This window comes from Podarcis pityusensis (assembly GCF_964106645.2).
Source record: "Podarcis pityusensis genome assembly, chromosome: 2".
In the NCBI taxonomy this organism is placed as follows: domain Eukaryota; kingdom Metazoa; phylum Chordata; class Lepidosauria; order Squamata; family Lacertidae; genus Podarcis; species Podarcis pityusensis.
Window position 1 is genome coordinate 74,445,659 of NC_138029.1, and position 19,227 is coordinate 74,464,885.

Sequence of the window (19,227 nt, forward strand, 5' to 3'; positions counted from 1 at the left end):
CTGCCAGCTTTGTAGCTGCCAGCACTGACTCAGCAGCTGCCACCAAGATCAAGCAGGACTTCCCAATATCTAGGACTTCCTCTAGCCCAGCCTTCTCCAAGCAAGTGTCGTTGTTTTGAACTACAACTCCCGTCAGTGCCAACCTGCATGGCCAATGGTCTGCATTATGAGATCAGGGATGATGGCACTAGGTTACAGAAGGCTGACCTACTACACTTAAGTCTGATTGTCCCATCTTCCTCCCTGGCCCAATTCCAAACTGCTACCCTCATTAATATTTGAAAATCAGACAACAATGACTCTCTGAATTCAACTTTACAATATTGCCTTACAAAGCGCTTTGTCCTAGCCACTTTGAACAGGAGGGCCCAAATTGGCATTGCAATATGCGCAGCCAACAAACTTACTAATCCAAGCTACTGCCCTATCTTGAAGAATCCTATTACTGCATTTCATCTGATAAAACAAGAAACATTACACCACATTCTGCAATCATTTGTTCAGCACGCCAAGCTCCTTAAGATCATTGTGTGAGTCACAGCTCAGGCACAAAGGATACAATTTCTGTGTTGACTATGACTTCCAGCCCATTTGGATGAAAAACACCACTGATGGTCATGTTGAACTTATCAAACTTGTGAATAGCCTGTGCAGAGCGGACATCCCAAAGGACGCCATCATTTAAGACAAGGTCGTCTGTGGGGTTAAAAGTGGCACAATTCTTCTTGTAGTTGTTTGCAAGATCTGGATTAAACAGAGTTAACAGCTTGTTGCCAGTCTGAATATCATAGATCTTTTGGATTAAAAAGAAGAAAAGAAAATAGTCAAGATCTGCAATTCGTTTGCATCTAAAGAGAACAAAAGTATGTGCAATAGTGTCAAAATCATTTTTTGCAGACAACCACCTGCCCTGAGTTTGTTCATTCACCTTGTAAAGAGTTTACAAGTTCATGATCAGTCTCTGTGGGAGTGCTCAGTGCATTAATTCTGTATTCTGACAATGCCCAGAAATCATTACAGACACTACTGGGTTAGAGAGAAATCAAAGGGCATTACAGTGGTACCTCCGGTTACAAATGGGATCTGTTCCAGAGGCCCAGCCATATCCCGAAATCTTCGTAACTGGAGGTGCCTGTTCTGTGCATGGCACAGCACCGTAGAGCGCTTCTGTGAAGGTGGCAAACCCACTTCCGGGTTTGCCACGTTCACAACCCGAAAGTTACGTTACCCGAAGGTAACGTAACCCAAGGGTCCACTGTACTGCTTAAAGCCTACCTACAGTAAGGTTAAGAGGCAGATGGTAAGCTTCATTTAATAGCTTATGTAACAGTAGATGAATTATGTGCATTGCTACCTACTGCAATGTTAGGAGTACATTTTAAGAATTCTAAGAAGGGTTGATTCTTCCTAGATTCCCCCAGTCACCAATCAAGGAAAACAAGTAGCAGGAACCTCACAAGTATCAAAGAGTCCCCTGCATTTATTTCCTAGCTCTTGAATTAAATCATTTTTCCTATACCTTGATACTCTCAACAACCAAGAGTGCCTTAAATTTACACAATCCTCTTTTTAAAAAGCAGCAAAAGAATAAACAAACACTGTAAAATGGCACTACACTGTTTTTTTTAATAACTAAAGATACAAACCTATCGGACAAAGGACCAAACCTGTGTTGTTCTATTGTGGTAGCCATGTTAGCACGTCACAGCAAAATCAGTTAAGAATTTTGTAGCACCCTTAAAGACTATTGATTATGGAATAAGCTTTTATAAGATGGATCCTAGTCTACAGAAGCCTATGCCATAAAAATATGCTAGTCTTTTAACATGCTACAGGGTCAGTGTGCTGTAAATTTAAGAAAACAATTTAATTTTTATTTCAGCTGCTTTTCATAAATTGCTGCAGATTCACTGCTTTTTACTTCTGCACTTTGTGCACAGCTGATACTAAATAGTAATATTGCCAATTTGTACATTCTGCTTCAATACAGGAATGTTTTCTGAGATAGCTTCAAATTTTAAATGAGTCAACCAAGAACAACCTTTCACAAGTCGCGTAAACTATCCAAAACTGGCAATGCATGAGGTTTCTAGAGCAGTGTAACCTAAGGAGCGCATCCACTACTGCTCATTTACGATGGGAATTTCTTTCTTAATTGCCAGAGAATGTGCAAACTGACCAAGAAGTAAAGGCTGCTGCTCAGAAAACTGTGGTGCAAAGTCTCAATCCATTACAGTAGAAAAAATCCCTAATTGAGATTAGGGATTGTGGGTAATGAAATAAAGAGACTACCATAAAGGATTCCATGTACCACATGGTAGAAAAAGAGTCACAAAATGAAAAGTTATCATTCTGACATATATGCTAAAAAGATTTTTGCAGACTTGTTTTCTTTAAAATTATTTTCATATAGATGCTTAACTGGAAATCAAACCATACTCTGAACATTTGAATTTGTTTCTTTTACCCTTCTCTCAGATACATTTTATGTACAGGATCCTTTAAACACTAATTTCCCTTTGCCGAAGCTAAGAATAATTTTTTTTAGCCTGTTGCCTCCCAAATGACCGGATCATGAGGTAAGATCAGATTTCTTTTGAAGGCTAAGATAAAGAACACAGCAGAGCAACATAGAAATAATACTTTGTTTAAATGCAAATATATAGGGAAATCAACAAAAGGGCAAGGAAAATTGTGAAGAATTTGAATAGATTTATGCTTTATGACATTTGTCTTCCTAAAGTAAGACAGTCCCCGAGATTATCTCTGCTTGACACTGCCACCTTCAGATTGCTTCTAACTCCTCAGAACAGAGAATATTTGATATGTTATACGAGAAAAGTAAAATTACTGGCTCATTTTCATTCATCCTGAAATAAAGTACAGATTCTCTTTAAAATTTCTAACAATTTATTTTTAAACCGATGAGGAAACATTAAATTATATATTGGGGGGGGGGGCAGGGATAACTTCCAGGTGAATGTGTCTTAGGAAACAATCCAGAAAATGTCCTTTATGATAAATCAACTAGGCTAGGCATTATAGATCCCCAAAGGAAGGGCAGGCATAACACCAAGGAGGGGCCCAGGTTTCACCATTGGACATTATTGAGCCAATGAGGTCAAAGGTCATCTAATCCAGCCTCCATAAAGCAAGATCCATCACCAGATCCATCCATGGCACTGTCACATTTGAACTAACTGCTAGATCTCTTTCAAGCAACATCAGAGCTTAGTTAGCCCTCTCTAACTCATTCACACAGCACTTTTCTTCTGTTACACAATAGCTATGGTTGGGCTACTGAATTTCATTATTTTTTTTCAGTTCACCAAACTTGTTCAGTATTAATCTCATCCTATACCGCCAAGGATGATGAATCTGTGATCCTTTAGATGTTGATAAGACTACAACTTCCATCAGTCCCAGCCAGCATGGCAAACAATCAGGTTTGATGGGAACTGTGGACCCATAACATTTGGAGCACCACAAGTTCCTCATCCCTACTCTATGCAATGTTTCAAAGTTCTTCCCATAAGAAACAGTTCTGGCATGCAAATGGCTACAATATGCTTACACAGAGAATATTAAATTAGCTTCGGAGATTTTAAAAGTGATACTTACATGGGCAATGTCCCCCTTTGTGCCAATAACCCTGTCCTGAGAGTGCTTGCTGAATTCCACATAGTGGTCATCTGTGAAGGAATGCCTGCACAGGAGAATCAAATGTTCAATACGCAGTAAGAGATCAAAGCAACAATGTTTCTCAACAGTCATTTTGTGCACCTTTTAATGAATTATTGCATCACAAAATACAGAATATACTGGTTCTTGAGCTAATAATAAAATATACTATAAAACCCAGCTATATTCACTACTAGGGCAATCTTTACCTATCTGTCATCTGCCTAATATGCATTCAAACGAGTCCATAGGATTATAGTCACTTAACAGATTGCTCCTTTAATGGTCTGGTCTATCAGGGTAATGAAAACACAATAAAGAGTGTACATACTTGGTTTCAAAGACAGACTTCATTCCCCACAATGCAGAAAGAGGCTGGCTCCAAGATGCAGATGTCAGCAGTAAAGAGCCATCCTGCAGTTTAGGGGAGACAACAAAGAAGCAAAAGTGTATTATTATTATGCGTGTGGATGTATTCTTATTTAGCAGGATGTTGGGAGAAATTTCCTGCCATTTTGTTCTGGGAAGTAAGAAAGCCATCAGAGCTGCTAATTGTGCCATGATGCAAACAACGTTTTGGGTAGGTAACAATACTGGCAGTCCAACGTCACCACATTTGTCATGCAGGTAACCCAATGATCATCTCACCAGTCGTTTGGGATACGTGGCCACTCCAAATGACCTGTTCTGAGCAAAGCTTCATTATCATCATCATCATCACCACCACCAGCAGCAGCAGCAGCAGCAACTGCTGGGAATCACAAGTGGGAGAGAGTTGCTGTGGCACTTGTGTCCTGCCCCTGCAGGCTTCCTCTAGACATCTGGTTGGTAACTTGTGAGAACAGGATGCTGAGCTAGATGTGTCTTTGGCTTGATCCAACAGGGTTCTTATGTTCTTATAATGCACAGCAGCATGGGGAAGTGAGCTTTTCACAAGATTAACCTCAACCAAGGGTAGCCAAAATGGTGCTTTCCAAATGGTATGACTACATTCCTGACCATTGGCCATCCTAGCTAACGCTGACACAGAAGGTGTCACCCATAAAACCTGGACGGCACCCCATTGGCTTACAACTGTGAGAACTGTCACTTAGAATCAGAATTGTAGAGTTGGACTCTTAGATTAAGAGTCTCATGCGCTACCGACTGAGTGGGTAAATGTATCCCTTAACAAACTGATTTGTGGCCTCTGTCGGTGAAATATGGAAAATGAGTGCCTTGCAAACAGGGACTGGTCTTCTAAAATCAATCTCTCCCGCAAACTTTCATACTTTCAGATTTAATAGAAAAGCATTTTTCCTGTTTAAATACTGTACATATTAAACCCATATCAGCCTCATCTCTCTCCTAAATACTGTTGTTGTTGTTGTTGTTGTTGTTGTTGTTGTTGTTGTGTCCATGCAAAGCGACTGATCTCTCTTCCCCTGTCACAAAATATTGGATGAGACCGAAACTGACAGGTAACATTTTACCCCTCCCCTTGTTATAATTCCATATTACTCACAAGCGGCTTGAATAAGAATATACTGGAAATTTGGAAACCTATGACAAATTACAGAAAGCAATCACTAAAAATTCCCACTTACACTAATATATTCACACCATTACACCCAATGGAAGGGTACGCTGTAGTAAGGTAAACGGTAAAGGACCCCTGGAAGGTTAAGTCCAATCAAATTTGTCTATGGGGTGCAGTGCTCATCTCTGCTTTCAGGCCGAGAGAGCTGGCGTTTGTCCACAGACAGGTTTCCTGGTCATGTGGCCAGCATGACTAAACCGCTACTGGCACAACGGAACACAGTGATGGAAGCCAGAGTCCACAGAAATGCCGTTTACCTTTCTTTGCAGCGGTACCCATTTATCTACTCGTTCTGGTGTGCTTTCGAACTGCCAGGTTGGCAGGAGCTGGGACAAGATGGCAAAGTGAGAGGAACAATGGAATAGGGGACAGGGTATGAAGCATGTCTTGTTTATAAACAAGCCCAAATTAGAGCAGAGGTTTATGTTCTTTCCTGGCTTAGCTCTGCATCCTGATTCTGAAGGGAGATTTGACTAACCCCTGTATCATTCATGAAGCCTAGAACCACAAGGTTGTTGTGATGAAGAGGCCCACGGTGCTATGCTACTGTTCCTTACCCTAGAAGGCTCAAGGTGTGTGATGGCAGAGTTGTGGCACTTATAGCTGGCCTCCTCCTGCCCACTGAAGACATTGTAGAGTTTCAGGTGCCCCGTGCAAGTGCCCAGCATCAGGAATCGCTCCCGCGCAGAAAATGCACAACACGTGAAGCCACTCTCATCTTCATTTGCTTCCCGGAACACAGAAATTGGACGGAACCTGGGAAATCAAAGTGCAACTGAGTAAAAAAGCGAGCTGTTAAAAACGTGAGAGGAGGATTGGCAAATGACCAAAACTGTATGCGATAAATTGCTAGGTTGGAAGTCATGACTGCCATCTAAAGGGAATGCAAATATCTATGAATGCTCCAAACATGAAAGATGCTGGAGAAAACTGTCAGGAGGTGGAAAAACAAGGAATGGGATAAAAAGCCACAGGTTTCGTCCAAAATATGGGTACTCAAGTCTACCTTTTGGAAAGCTGGATCCAAAGATTCAAAGGAATTGAGAAAAAGCATCTTGCTTACCTGCTGAATATAAGGTGCCTATCAAAGCATCCACCATCCACCCCGCCGTACTTTGGAAAGGCCGCCCTGCGTGACAGCCGCGAGGTAAAGTTAGTTGGCGCTTGGCGCCTCTGTTTTGGCTCAGGACACTGGTGGGGTGTAAAAAGAGAGAAAGGAGGGCAAGTGGCCACAGGGTTCTTGCAGCGAGCATGCTGTTCCCTAAGGTACTCTGTGATTATACTGTCCAGTGTGGGAGGGGAAGGGAGGTGCCTGTCCAGCTGCTTTTTGATAGCTGGGCTCTGGCTGTAGGCGCCATGGTCTGATTTTTGCCGAAGCACTCTGATTTTCCTGCCGTTGCAGGGAGACGGCCTCTCTCGAACAAAGCTAATCCTGCCAATCACTGGAGAGCTGGTGGCCTGAGATGGCCCCGGGAGAGCAAGCGAGCCCTGGCAGGCAGTCTGCCTTGGCTGGGCATGGACAGAGGAAGCAGCAGGAACTACAGAAGGGTGGTTAGTCAACCGGGCAGAAATGCCATTCGCTATACGAGGGGTACGAGGCAGAGGCACAGGAGAGGCGGCAGCAGGAACAGGGGTGAAGGCGGAGGAATGAGAAGCAGCCGTCATGGGTAGATCCGCCTCCTTGGTAAGAATGGTAGCAGTTTCTCCCAGCCCTTTAGAGATGAGATGGTTCCTGATCAAAAGCAGCAGCTCCTTCTCGGGAAACGAAATCCTCGACTGAGCCACGACGTCTGCTTTCTGAAGTCGAGCCAAGGAGACGTCTGTCCCAATCAGCAAGGGTTTCCCAGAGACCCGCTCAATCAGCTCAGCAGCATACTTGCAAAACTTCACGTGCTCGCTGCGCTTATCCTGGAGCACAGGCTCCTTCATCAGCTGCTGGATCTGGCAGCTGCTGAAGAGAGGCAACTTGCTGATGATCTGCCGGACCGTACTGCTCCGGGACAACCCCACCAAGGCTTTGCAGGCCAACGCTCGGATCTGGTCGGCATCTGTAATGGGCATTTTCACAGACAGCAGAGACAGCAGCACCTTGATGCCGTTGTTGGACTGCACTACGTTCCACATCTTGGCCAGGGTGTGCTCGCCGCTCCTGGGTGCCTGGGGGAGCATCCGGCGTGGGGTGCCAGAGATGAATTTGCCAATGCTGGAGATGCGGTTATCTGGGCCACACACACAGTTAATAATAATCTGAAGGGCTGACTTCTGGATTTCTGCATCGTGGATAAAGAATTCTCCTTCAGCAAGCCCCAGGATGATGCTGATACCTAACAAAAAAGGAAGCATTTGCACACTGGATCAGTCGTCTGTCCAAATAGGGCACATCAGTATATAAGAACCTACGAACAGCCCTGCTGGATGAGGCCTATGGCCTACCTGCTCCAGCACTCTGGTCTCAGAGTGGTCAACCAGATGTCCACAAGTAGCCCCAAAGCAGGACCTGAGCAACAGCACCCTCTTCATCCATGATTCCCAGCAAATGGCATTCAAAGGCATCTAGTGCCTCCTGCCTAGTATAGGAGGCAGCGTAAAGCTTACTGAAAATTTCAGCAACTAATGAAGAGATTTATAAAGTTAAGGATGGAAAGCGACTGAAAAGGTCAAGTTCTACATACCCACAATGGAAATAGAAGTTCCTCCCTCATCCACCGTATCTACCGCCTCTGCTAACTGCAACTGGATTTTAGGAACCACAGTAAGGATGGCCAGAACATCCAGAGCGTAACGCACTGTGTCATTCCTAGAAAACGAAAGCAAGCGGTTGTGGAACCCTTTTAAGGCAAAGATCAGCTACACAAAATAACACAAATCCATTACACCAGCAGTCATTCCAGGCTAGAAGAGCGTGAATGTGGGCAGACACTCGCCTGGGGCAAATGACTATGCAAGCAAGCAGTGAGTTACCATGTTCAATTCTCTCACCTAGCATAGTAGGTCTTCCAGTTGCATGCTATTGAAATAAGTTGGAGCATGAGCTGCACACAAGACAGCTTGAGGAAGACCTCTGCTGGATCCCAATAGAGCTGTCCCGGCCCATATTCTATTAGGAACTCCATCATCTCTACAATCTGTTCGTGCGTGTAGGAACAAGCCTGAAAGGAGAAGGTAGCATTCAAGAAGTCTTTTAGCATCATCAATTACTTATGAGACTTAAGAAAAAGTATGCTCCTTAAACCCAATAGTGGCCTTCGGAAAAGGGAGATCCAGAATTGTAGTGGCACTGCAAGTAAAGTCCTGCCCCGCTCACACCTTAAGGATCACACAGTTGGGACACAGAACAAAGCTTCATCTCCTGATCTCAATGCTCATGCAGGAGAAAGCAATCCTGAAGACAGGGCTTCAGGCTTAGTATCTATCAGTTTAAAATATTTGAGATTTACCATTCTGCTAAATAAATAAATGCACAAAGAATTCTGATCACAAACACTAAAGCCAAATGATCTAAAAATGTACTAAAATACAGCACAGCACATTAAAATCCAGGACTAAAAACTATGGATGCTGCTGGAAAGCTTGCCTAAACAACAGATGGCAGAAAATCATAAAGGGGGAGGGGGAACAAAGGAACCACCCATGAAAGCGATTTCCACAAGAGGAATGGGGAGGGGCCCTCAAAAAAAATTAAGGGTAGAGTGACTGAGCAAGAACTAGCATAATGTGCTCCCTATATCCATTTAAAATCAGCTCCACTAAGAACCTGTCAGAAATCATTCCACAAAGCTACCAAAGCACTTGTGCACCAGAAAGGAGTGCAGTCAGTTTATCAGATTTGACTAACATGACTTTTTGACATTTTTTTGCAAGAATATCTAAAGGGTGACAGGATCAAAAAGTTCCTATACCTCTACAAAACACACCACTCACCTTATATGGAGGCTGCGGATGGACCAGGATGCCACCTTCAGTGCGCTGGAGTGACTGCTTCACCTGTTCCACTTTGATGGCAAGATGAGCCTCAAAATACCTGCGCATGGCCATGCAAGTGTGTTTCCCAGTCTGGCGGCTGGCAAAAATCTCATCGTCGCTTAGTAGTGCACCTTGGGTTTGCAGGTTTAAGATATCAAGAGTGCTAATCTACAAGGAAAAAGAAACATATTTGCCATTATGTTATTTCCCACGCCTAAAGGCTTATTGTTTTATTTTTTCACTCAAATAAAAGAATTAGATCAGCCAAAGAAAACCTGTGCCAAGAAGCTGCATTAACTGCCAGAGCTTTCAATACATATAGGCAACCTGACAAAGCAACTCTCATAAAATGAGCCAGTTTGTTCATTTGCAATTAAAGAATCACTGTTCGCTTAAAAAAAAAATATTATGTAACATACCCAGAAAGATTGAATCAGGAAAATGGAGAAGCACAAGAGAAGGAGCGTTATTCCATTTTTACTGGCTTTGTCCTTTATATGCAGTGCAGTAAACCAAACTCTCTACTTTAATTGCTAAAGAAGAAACTAGTCAATAATCTGTTCCTCTTATCACCACAGACCATAGTTCTCTCTAAATAGGACTCCTAAGACAGCAGCAAAGATTACTCTTACCTTTACCACTACTATTAATTTTGTAATGAATGATTTTAGAGTGTTGTTTGTGCTGTACTTTTGTACTGTTTTATTGTTGTTAGCCGCCCTAAGCCCGGCTTCGGCTGGGGAGGGCGGGATATAAATAAAATTTATTATTATTATTATTATTATTAATTAACTGCCTGAGGATCTCGGAAATGTTACATATATTAAGTTGTTTTTAATTACTATTTACATTTGTTAGTCACTTTATACCAAAAAGGTATGAAAGTGACTTAACAAAATAAAATCCAAACATATAAAAACAATTAATAATCAGAAAAAGTTAAACCAATGTACAATACAAAGTATTGCATGCTCATCCAATGACAAGATTAGGAGGATAAGTTATAGCCAGTGAAGAGAAGCATGGTTAGAAAGGGGAAAGATAGATGTCCCAAAGCATGCTGGTGCTGGTAACAGTCACACTGTGGCCATGTTCACACATAATGCTAAAACATGGTTTAACGCTAGAGAGTGAGAGTTCACAAGTGTGACCAAAGCCTAAGACTCAGCACCCACCCTCTCTTCTGCCCACATGGCCAGGAAGAGAAGTTTCATTTCACTTTCAAATAGCCGTGCTTTAAGGCTTTGTAGAAAAGAGGAATTCTGGTTTACAACAAGGGTTCTTAAGCAGATTTCTAAACAGGTTATGAAGCTGGCCTTGTGCAGTCTCCCTGCCATCTCCTCCATTCAATCTATTGCAGAGAAGCAGAATATTCTATAAACGATGAAAGAAAGGGAATACCTTATATACCAGCAGTGAGGAACTGCCAACCCGCAGGCCTATTTAGGTCCAGCAAGGTTCCTAAATGAGACTATTTTGCTCAAACCACATCCATCTGCCCAACATTTGACATCGTATGTGACGTCAGGTATGGGGCACGTAAAAACATGGCTGGGATTGGCTGCAAATGGAGGTTCACTGGGATGAAGTCATCTGATGGGCACTGAGAGGGAATCCCTCTGAAGTTGTCACCTGCTCCTACTGATGTCAGGTGATTGACAGCCCCTCCAACCTATCAGAGATGACTCACAGGGAGGTAAGACTTCTGGCCCACCGTCCGCATCCAGTTCCCCACCTCTGGCCTTGCAGGACCAGCTGAGGCGCAGAAGACTTGGCGGTGGCACCCCAACCCCACTTTAAGATGTTCTGAGAAAACACCTGAAAATATGAAACTGCTGTAACACTTACCAAGTTAACAAGGCGCCGTAAGCCATCATGCCTATCGAAGAGCTCCAAGACCGCACGGAATGAAAAACAGATAGAGAAGAACATGGTAGCATGGCAGCAGCCCGAGGCATGAGAGCATTCCATCAACCACAAGGTGTAGTTCACAACATCTGATAACACGTGGGGATGCATGCAGACCTAAGAACAAGAAGATGCAAGGACAATCCTCAATTACGTTCATGAAACAACATGTAATTCTGTTTTAACCCTCAGCAATGCCCCCCACAGTAAGCAACAGACTATCTGATAATTCAGTCACACTTGCAGTCTCAGCTGCAGCCACACTTAAAAAACTTTTTGCATTCTTGTTTAAGATGGTGGTTGGGATAAGCAACTAATAATTAATAGATCAGAGTTAAAACATAAAGCAGCTAATTAACAAAATCAATCCAGGCGTTTAATAAGAATGTGTGTGAAGTATGCTTAAAAGCTAAGAACGTAGGGGAAATGGTTGTGACAAAATGCAGAAGCACATGCAACACGTTTATGTTGCCAATTGGGAAGGATAGCAAAGGTCTTTGCAATCACTCTCAAATTCCTTTCAAAGTGCTAGATGTACCAAGCTCAAAAAAGTTTGGTACAGTCGTACCTCGGTTTTCAAACATAATTTTGACTTCCGAAATGTTAGAAAACCGAGGCACGGCTTCCGTTTGGCTGCAGGAGCTTCCTGCACTCAAGCGGAAGCCACACAGGATGTTTGGCTTCTGAAAACGTTCGAAAACTGGAACACTTACTTCCAGGTTTTCGGTGTTCAGGAGCCAAAACATAGGAGTACCAAGGTGTTCAAGAACCAAGGTACTGTAATATTATATTTATGGGTTACGCTGTGTGGGTGACACCCAAAGGATCCACTGATTTGACCCATTGATTTCAATAGGTTTACTCTGAGCTCAGTGAGCGTGGGGCTTGCCTCCACTTTAGCTTCAGAACAAGAAACCTATGAAGTTGACTCCCGAACACTGAAGTTAACAGGGCTGGCATCAGAGCCTGTTGATCTGATCTCGCTTTCTGCACTCTTGCTGAATTGAGGTGGATTCTTGCAGTCAACTGATGACTGACAAACCAGTATCCCATTAAACAGCAGCCACATGAGCATGTTGAAAACAGCATATGAGGAAAAGCCAACATTTGATGGAGGTGTCAAAAGATCAAGAAATAATTCCTGTCGGCATGTGAAAAGTGTGGTTGTGTGAATCCACCCAAAGAGGAACCTGCTAGGTAGTATTCAACAGTTGTTTTGTGCTGGCAAAAGCAAATTTGCTTGCAAAAGGGAGGGAACTCAATTTTTACTGTTTCCTCCTCCCAATGCAGCCCCACTGTATTTTAAATACCTACAATTTCTGTTAGCAGAATGGAATCTTACCCTTTCCATGGCATCCTGATTGTAAGACAAATAATATAAGCACATGGAGACACCTGTAGCTGCCATGGAAGGACGAGGAATCTCCAGCAGCTTCTGCACTCCTCCATGAGCAACAAACTCTGTTGCAAACTTGTTGTGGAGCAGCAGCGATGCCAAATACTGCGAACAGAAACCCAAAGTCAATATAGAAATCCACTAACAAACCCTTGGAGTTCTCTGATACCAGTGAAATGCTCTTCTCTGCAATTTGCACAGAGTGGTAAAGGAAAGAGGATATTGCCTTCTTGGACTTCTTCTTTGCCTGAGAGCAAAAAGATGGCCTTGGTATAACACCACCACCTTCTAACTCAATCGCCTATAAATAGCTTTATCAACTCTGTAAAGCAGCCATCAGATATTTTCCTACAATTTAAGAAGACAAAAGTTTGTTTTGCATGTCTATGCATTTCAAAAGTAAAACACAAGGCAATTCTGAGCAAGGAAAATGTCTCTTCTCTCTTGCAAAGGATTTAAAGTGTAAAATAGCACCAGTGTTCTGTAGTCTCATCTCAAGGCAGCAGCAGTAGCAGAACTTGGGAGAAAACCATTTTATGTCCCATTAAATTTAGTGGAACAACACAAGCAGCAGGAGACAACAACATAATATGAAGATCTGGGTGCAGCACCAAGGAATCAGCTGACTGATTCAAAGCAGCTGGATAGCAAATTTATCTGGGACTGCATCACTCAAATTTGAAGCCTTTCTTGGCCCACAAAAAGACTCTGGACTGGCTCGCTTCCAAGACCAAAGGGAGAATATTAACACTGCAATTTTATTTTGCCTTGAAGAAACACTTTGATGACAGAATGTGAAAGGCTGAGGATATGAAGCGCTGAGAAGTTAAGAAATGCATTCAAGTAAGCACAGCAGCATCAGGATTAGAATCAAAGCTAAATCTGAATTCTAGGTTTTTTATTTTTTTAAAAAAATCTATATAAATGTAGCCTTAAACACAGTGATTTTAATGAATATTCACATTGTTGTGAACTGACTTGAAATTTTGAATAAAAGGCAGTATAGACGTGTTTTAAATAAATAAAATAAATAGACCAAAGCAGTCAGAGGAAATATACTTAATAAAACAGATAATCATTGACCCCGTTAAGAAAAGAGCAGATGAAGGTTGCCGCAATCAAACTTAAGAGCAAAAACACAAGAACTCAGAATGCAACTTTGGCACTACTTAACTAGATATCAGGTCCAAAATTATTTATTTCAATAACTGACATGGAAAAAAATAATTGTCACAGAATCACCACTTGTTAACAAGCAATTTGCTCTGCTGTCATTTTACCTTCAGGGCTTCAAAGGTGAGCAGTACATCATTGGTCCGTTTCAAATCAATATAGAACATCATTAGGTCTCTTGATCCAAGTTGCATAAAGATGGGAAGCAGCTGAGAAAAGTAAAAGATTAGTTCACTGTTGAAAAAATTGTGTGGGGAGCACTTTCGACAGTATCATTTCCCTTCCCCTTAAGTTTAAAGGCAAGCGAATAATGACAACAATCAAGCTCCATCTCTGTCAAGTGACCAACACTACCTTGTATTTCTTACGGCTTAGCTAACAAGTTCCTTCTCAACAATTTTAGATGAAGGTGGTTGTCCAAGAAAGGGAGACAAGAGCCGCCTCCTGTCAAAATGTGCATTGCACCACTGAAGGAAAGGCAGTAAAGAAATCTAATAAATGCATCTTTTCAGCACTTCTTTTAAATAGTTAACTCTCATTCATATGTTCGAATTATTAAATTGCAGGGGTGGGGAACCTTTTTCAGTCTAAGAGCCCCATTCCCTCATGGACTACCTTCCAGGGACCATATACCCCTGGGTAGAGCAATGAATGCAGCTCTGACCTTTGGACAGGGGGCTACACTCCAGCCATGCCAAAGGAAGATGCTTCTACACCAGGGGTCGGCAACCTAAGCCCCATGGGCCGGTAGCGGTCCATGAGGTTTGTCTAACTGGCCCATGGCGATCTCTGCCACCACCACCCCACCTGCTCTTACCGGCGCAGCGACTGACCTCTGGGTTGATGGCACCTGTGCACATGCGCACGGGCGCTCCTCCAACCCGGATGTGCGCCAGAAATAGAATGTGCACACACGTGGAGGACAGAGAAGCGCCCCTGTGCATGCACACACACTATTTCCAGTGTACTTCCGGGTCAGAGGAGCGCCGGAAATAGTGTGTGCGCACGCGCACAGGTGCTCCTCAGACCCGGAAGTGCGCACATGCTCCTACCCATCCTCTGATGGACGGAACGTCAACCGGCCCATCCTCGGATAAGGCTGCCAACCTCTGTTCTACACACACACATTCTCCCTATCCAGCAGAGTTCAAGGACACATTCCACCCAGGCAACAGCACTTAAGGACAATACAGAGCAGACCTATCAAAGGGTGTTGCCTGCGGGAGAAGCATGGCCTGGAAAAGTCTCAAGGACCAGACAGAGAAGCCTGGAGGATCACATTCAGTCCCTGGGGCCAGAGGTTTCCCACCACTGTCTACAGAGGAACATCTCCTTCTCTCAACTCAAAGAGTCACCAAAAAAATCCTGAGAAAACAATTCCAAGATCTCATTTATCTCATTTACATGCTCTTTTTGTGATGCTCTGGACCAGGGGTAGGCAACCTAAGGCCTGTGGGCTGGATGCGGCCCAATCGCCTTCTCAATCCGGCCCACAGATGGTCCGGGAATCAGCGTGTTTTTACATGAGTAGAATGTGTGCTTTTATTTAAAATGCATCTCTGGGTTATTTGTGGGGCATAGGAATTTGTTCATTATTTTTTTTCAAAATATAGTCCAGCCCATCACATGGTCTGAGGGACGGTGGACCAGCCCACGGCTGAAAAGGTTTGCTGACCCCTGCTCTGGACACATCTTCATGCCCGTCATCTGAGGCCCTTCTTCATTTTCCTCCCTCACAAGGTCTGGATGGTGGCAACCTTTTCTGTGGCGGCTTCCCATCTACGGCATTTTCTCCCCAGGAAGGTTCGGCTGCTACCTTCATTACATATCTTTAGGTGCCAGGTGAAATCATTTCTCTATAACCAGGCCTTTGACTGATTAAACATTCTATGGCCTTTTAAATGTATTTGTGGGAGGGGGTGATTGGTCTGTTTTTGGTTTTTCGTATTCTCATTTTGAATTTTTGAATTCTGAACTGCCCTGTGATCTTCAGCTGAAGGACGGTATACAAATTTTAATCATCATCATCATCATTCCAAACCCCCCCCCCCCATTAACACAATTTAATTGGGTCATAAAAGGAGGCCATCCAGACATTGCTTGTTTCCTTGCCTTTTGTATACCTACCTCTTGATACTCCCCTAGGGGAGTCAAATACTGCAGAATTAACCTTTGCTCTATAGCGGAGGTCAAAGGGTATAACGTATAGTTTGTGCCAATCACCCAAGGAGACATCTCTGACCAGCTGCTGTTAGACAGTTCAACAAACATCCTTTCTGGCTCTGAAGGGAAGCCAAGTTTTTGTTTTGCTTTCCGGAAATTCTCTCTTTCATGTTGCTTCCCTGATTTTTTTGTGGCAGAGTTCACCCGACTACTAGTCTTGTGATTTGAGTCAAGGTTAAATGAGATTTCCATATCCCCTGTAACTTCCTCCTGTTCGCCATCCACAGCCATCTCCCCATAATCCATGTCCACAGCTTCTTCATCCAGAGGCAGCAGAGAGTCTGAGGGTACTTTTCGAGGACTGGGCCGCTTGTTTTCGTGTTTCGTGTTCACTTCATTCACTTGCAGCTCTCTCAAGCGCTGAAGCACAAACGCCACCTGTTGCAAAAAGAAAAGGATGCAGCACTTTCACATAAGCAAATTCAAGTCAAGTAGCCCACAGGAGACCAGGGAAGGAGAAATACAAGGCGTTTTTACCCTGGCTTCTGACTGAGAAGCAGCCCATGTGTCCTTCTCCCACAAAAAAAAACCCAAAAGAAAAACATAGGACCAAAGGCACGGAGGGTTTTGGTTTTTTAAAAAATAGTTTCTGTGTTTAAAGCAATTTCCATGCAAAGACAGTTCATTTTCATTTTCTGCCTACTGTAGGAGTGCAGGGGGAAATGGACATGGGAAGAAAGGCCTGGTGATCTTTGGTGATTACAAGCAAATACATCTATGACCAATGATCTGCACAGCTAACATGTGAAATCAGTATTTCAATTTGTTTTGTTAGTTTTAAAAATTATATCCCGCTTTTCACTGTGTAGGTCTCAAAGAGACTTACAACAATAAAACATATATTCTAAAGGCAACTCCCCATTTGTTCCTGTCTGTTTGTGACATCCCTTTTAGCTCGCTGTTCTACAGATTGTACTGAAGTGTTTCCTCTGCTCTGGTTTTTATGTTTTTTATTATTATTTTGTATAGGTGTTTGATTTTTGTGCTATTGCTGCAAAGTGCCTTAGGCAACATTTGGTGGACAGACAGTATACAAACTTAACCAAACTTTTACAATAAATCACTCCATTTGCTCCAGGTTTTGAAATGAACACACCACACCAAGCACATTTCCAGCTACAGGGCAGATAAGCATGAGATATGCTACCAAGAGCAGAAACATTAAGAATCAATACTCCGATATGAATCTATTTCCTCCATTTGCAAAGGACAAGTACAGTATGGCAATTTCCTATAAAGCAGAACCATGCAAATTCCCCTCCAGTTTTCCATCATTCACTGCAACTTCTGAAATCACATCTGTGAGGAATGAGCCCCCCCAAAGTCTTAGGATTCAATTATGCTTTGCAAGTGCTTGCTTTTAACAATGGGTGTGGCGGATTTGCCATGAGTATTACCAATTGAGAATTCTCATCTCTGTAGTTAGCAGCAATGTCTTGGTTCTCCATGGCCCCTCCCAGCAATCCAGTTGCAAATGTCCTCAGAGGTTGATCAGCCTCTCGTGCCCACTTGAAGAGATTCTCAACTATGCCTTCCTAGAGTTAGTGGGGATGGGGAGAAGGACAGATATTAGCAGATAAATTCTCCTCTCCACAGCCATATACAAAGGGGAAAAAATTAAATTTATAAAGAATTGGGGAATATCTGAAGTCCTCCTACATTTTCCAAAGTGTAAGCCAGCATTTTCCAACTAGAACACCTAATGTGGATTATTTTCCACAGTAATCCCGAAGCACTTCTGTTGACTTCACAAGGATCACACTGTAATTATATGAGTGTACAGTAGAATACACTATTATTATACACTTACAAAAGCTAAGGTCCACTAAGCAATGGAACTGTGTACATATGTATAATCAAGGTCTGAAGTAGTGCTAATATGCATATACTAGCAGCCTTTTGTTATTCTTGCTGTGGGATGACTTACTGGTGAGGGACAAGTCACTTTTTCAACTGAACAGCCATTTGCTCCTTCATGAAGCACAAACTGCTGCAGCAAATGCAGCAAAGAAAGTTTTTTCTCTAACCACATATCACTTCTTTGGATCCTGGTCACATAAGCTCGGGAATTTCATGCAAGTATCATCCACTTCCCGCTACCCACTACATATTGCAGTTGGGGATTGTATGTATTTGGAAGTTTGAGACTGTTTCTCCTGGGAGACCTGCAAACAGCCCAGAAGACAACTGTAAGCCTCAACTCATGATCAAGTTTTCAGAGTTGCATCCTTATGGTAAAAGACTCACAGAATATGGAAAACCTGTTTTTTTGAGAGAGAGAGACAGAGAGAGACAGAGAGACTGAAAGTACAATTTGAAATTCACATCAGTATCGACAAGAAGGCTATTAAAAACTTTTTTAGGCTGGTAACTTTCGTGAAATTTATACGCTGTGTTTTGTGAACTAATTTACACAGCTGGCATAATGACTCCAAGGCGCCCTAAAACAGATTTTTGATTTCTCACTCCTTTGAAACATAGTTGCTGTCTACCTAAGTCTCTAGAAATAGCAGAGAGAGTGGAGACTACTAAAATGGTCAACAGGAAGGTTATGTGAGCATCATCTTATATCTGAGACCTTTTCCTGAAAGACGACAGCAGTTTCCAGCCCAGGCATGATGTCCAAAAGGAGTCGACAGGCAGCGGTATTCAAAGGTGGTTCTCTGCTTGTCATCACATAAGCATTCACCAGCTGAAAAGAGATAAAGAGAATTAAATAGTACTGTCTATCAAAAAATGGTCCAGATAAGAAAAAGAAGTTGCATAAGAATGCAGTATTGGACTGCAAGAAATATTAAAGATTTCCTCCCTTATTCTGAATGAAGCCAATTTATTATGGCTTAGAGCCTGAATTACCCTTCTGTGAATGGAAGCAACAACGATCCATTGTTGGCTCCCATTGATGGAGGCCTTTTTCATCAGTTCCTCCTTTTCTCTGAAGCCCCCAGCACCACCTCCCATATTACACTAGAACAGGGTTTCCCAAACTTGGGTCTCTAGCTGGTTTTGGACTACTACTCCCATCATCCCTAGCTAGCAGGACCAGCTTTTAAAAAAATAAATTTTAAATGTATTTGCCATTGTCTACAAATCCTCTCAGACCACACAGTCTGCAGGAATTCCAACTTTCCTGGAAGAGCCAGACAAGGCGCAAAGACCGTTTTGTTTTTGTTTTGTTTTTAAGAAGCTGCTGCAGGTATGCATATTAAGTTAACAAACAGAAGGCTCTCCTTTATACTCTTGTACAAGTCAGGCTTAGAAAGATTTTATATCAATTCTTGGAAGGTACATTCCTAATTAAGCA

General features: G+C 42.7%; 1 protein-coding gene across 3 annotated transcripts in view; it reads right to left on the reverse strand.

The window, feature by feature from the left end:
- Positions 1 to 19,227, reverse strand: part of DCAF1 (DDB1 and CUL4 associated factor 1) — a 55,463-nt gene that overhangs the window by 19,113 nt on the left and 17,123 nt on the right. For all 3 annotated transcript variants that reach the window (XM_080996388.1, XM_080996387.1, XM_080996386.1), the window contains exons 5-18: positions 18,502 to 18,615; positions 17,321 to 17,458; positions 15,828 to 16,301; positions 13,808 to 13,909; positions 12,474 to 12,632; positions 11,072 to 11,248; positions 9,182 to 9,391; positions 8,240 to 8,409; positions 7,933 to 8,057; positions 6,324 to 7,584; positions 5,818 to 6,016; positions 4,013 to 4,095; positions 3,622 to 3,706; positions 560 to 793 (exon numbers count right to left, since the gene is read on the reverse strand). In XM_080996388.1, coding sequence (XP_080852514.1) covers positions 560 to 793; positions 3,622 to 3,706; positions 4,013 to 4,095; positions 5,818 to 6,016; positions 6,324 to 7,584; positions 7,933 to 8,057; positions 8,240 to 8,409; positions 9,182 to 9,391; positions 11,072 to 11,248; positions 12,474 to 12,632; positions 13,808 to 13,909; positions 15,828 to 16,301; positions 17,321 to 17,458; positions 18,502 to 18,615 — 3,531 coding nt within the window. The remainder of the gene's footprint in view (positions 1 to 559; positions 794 to 3,621; positions 3,707 to 4,012; positions 4,096 to 5,817; positions 6,017 to 6,323; positions 7,585 to 7,932; positions 8,058 to 8,239; positions 8,410 to 9,181; positions 9,392 to 11,071; positions 11,249 to 12,473; positions 12,633 to 13,807; positions 13,910 to 15,827; positions 16,302 to 17,320; positions 17,459 to 18,501; positions 18,616 to 19,227) is intronic.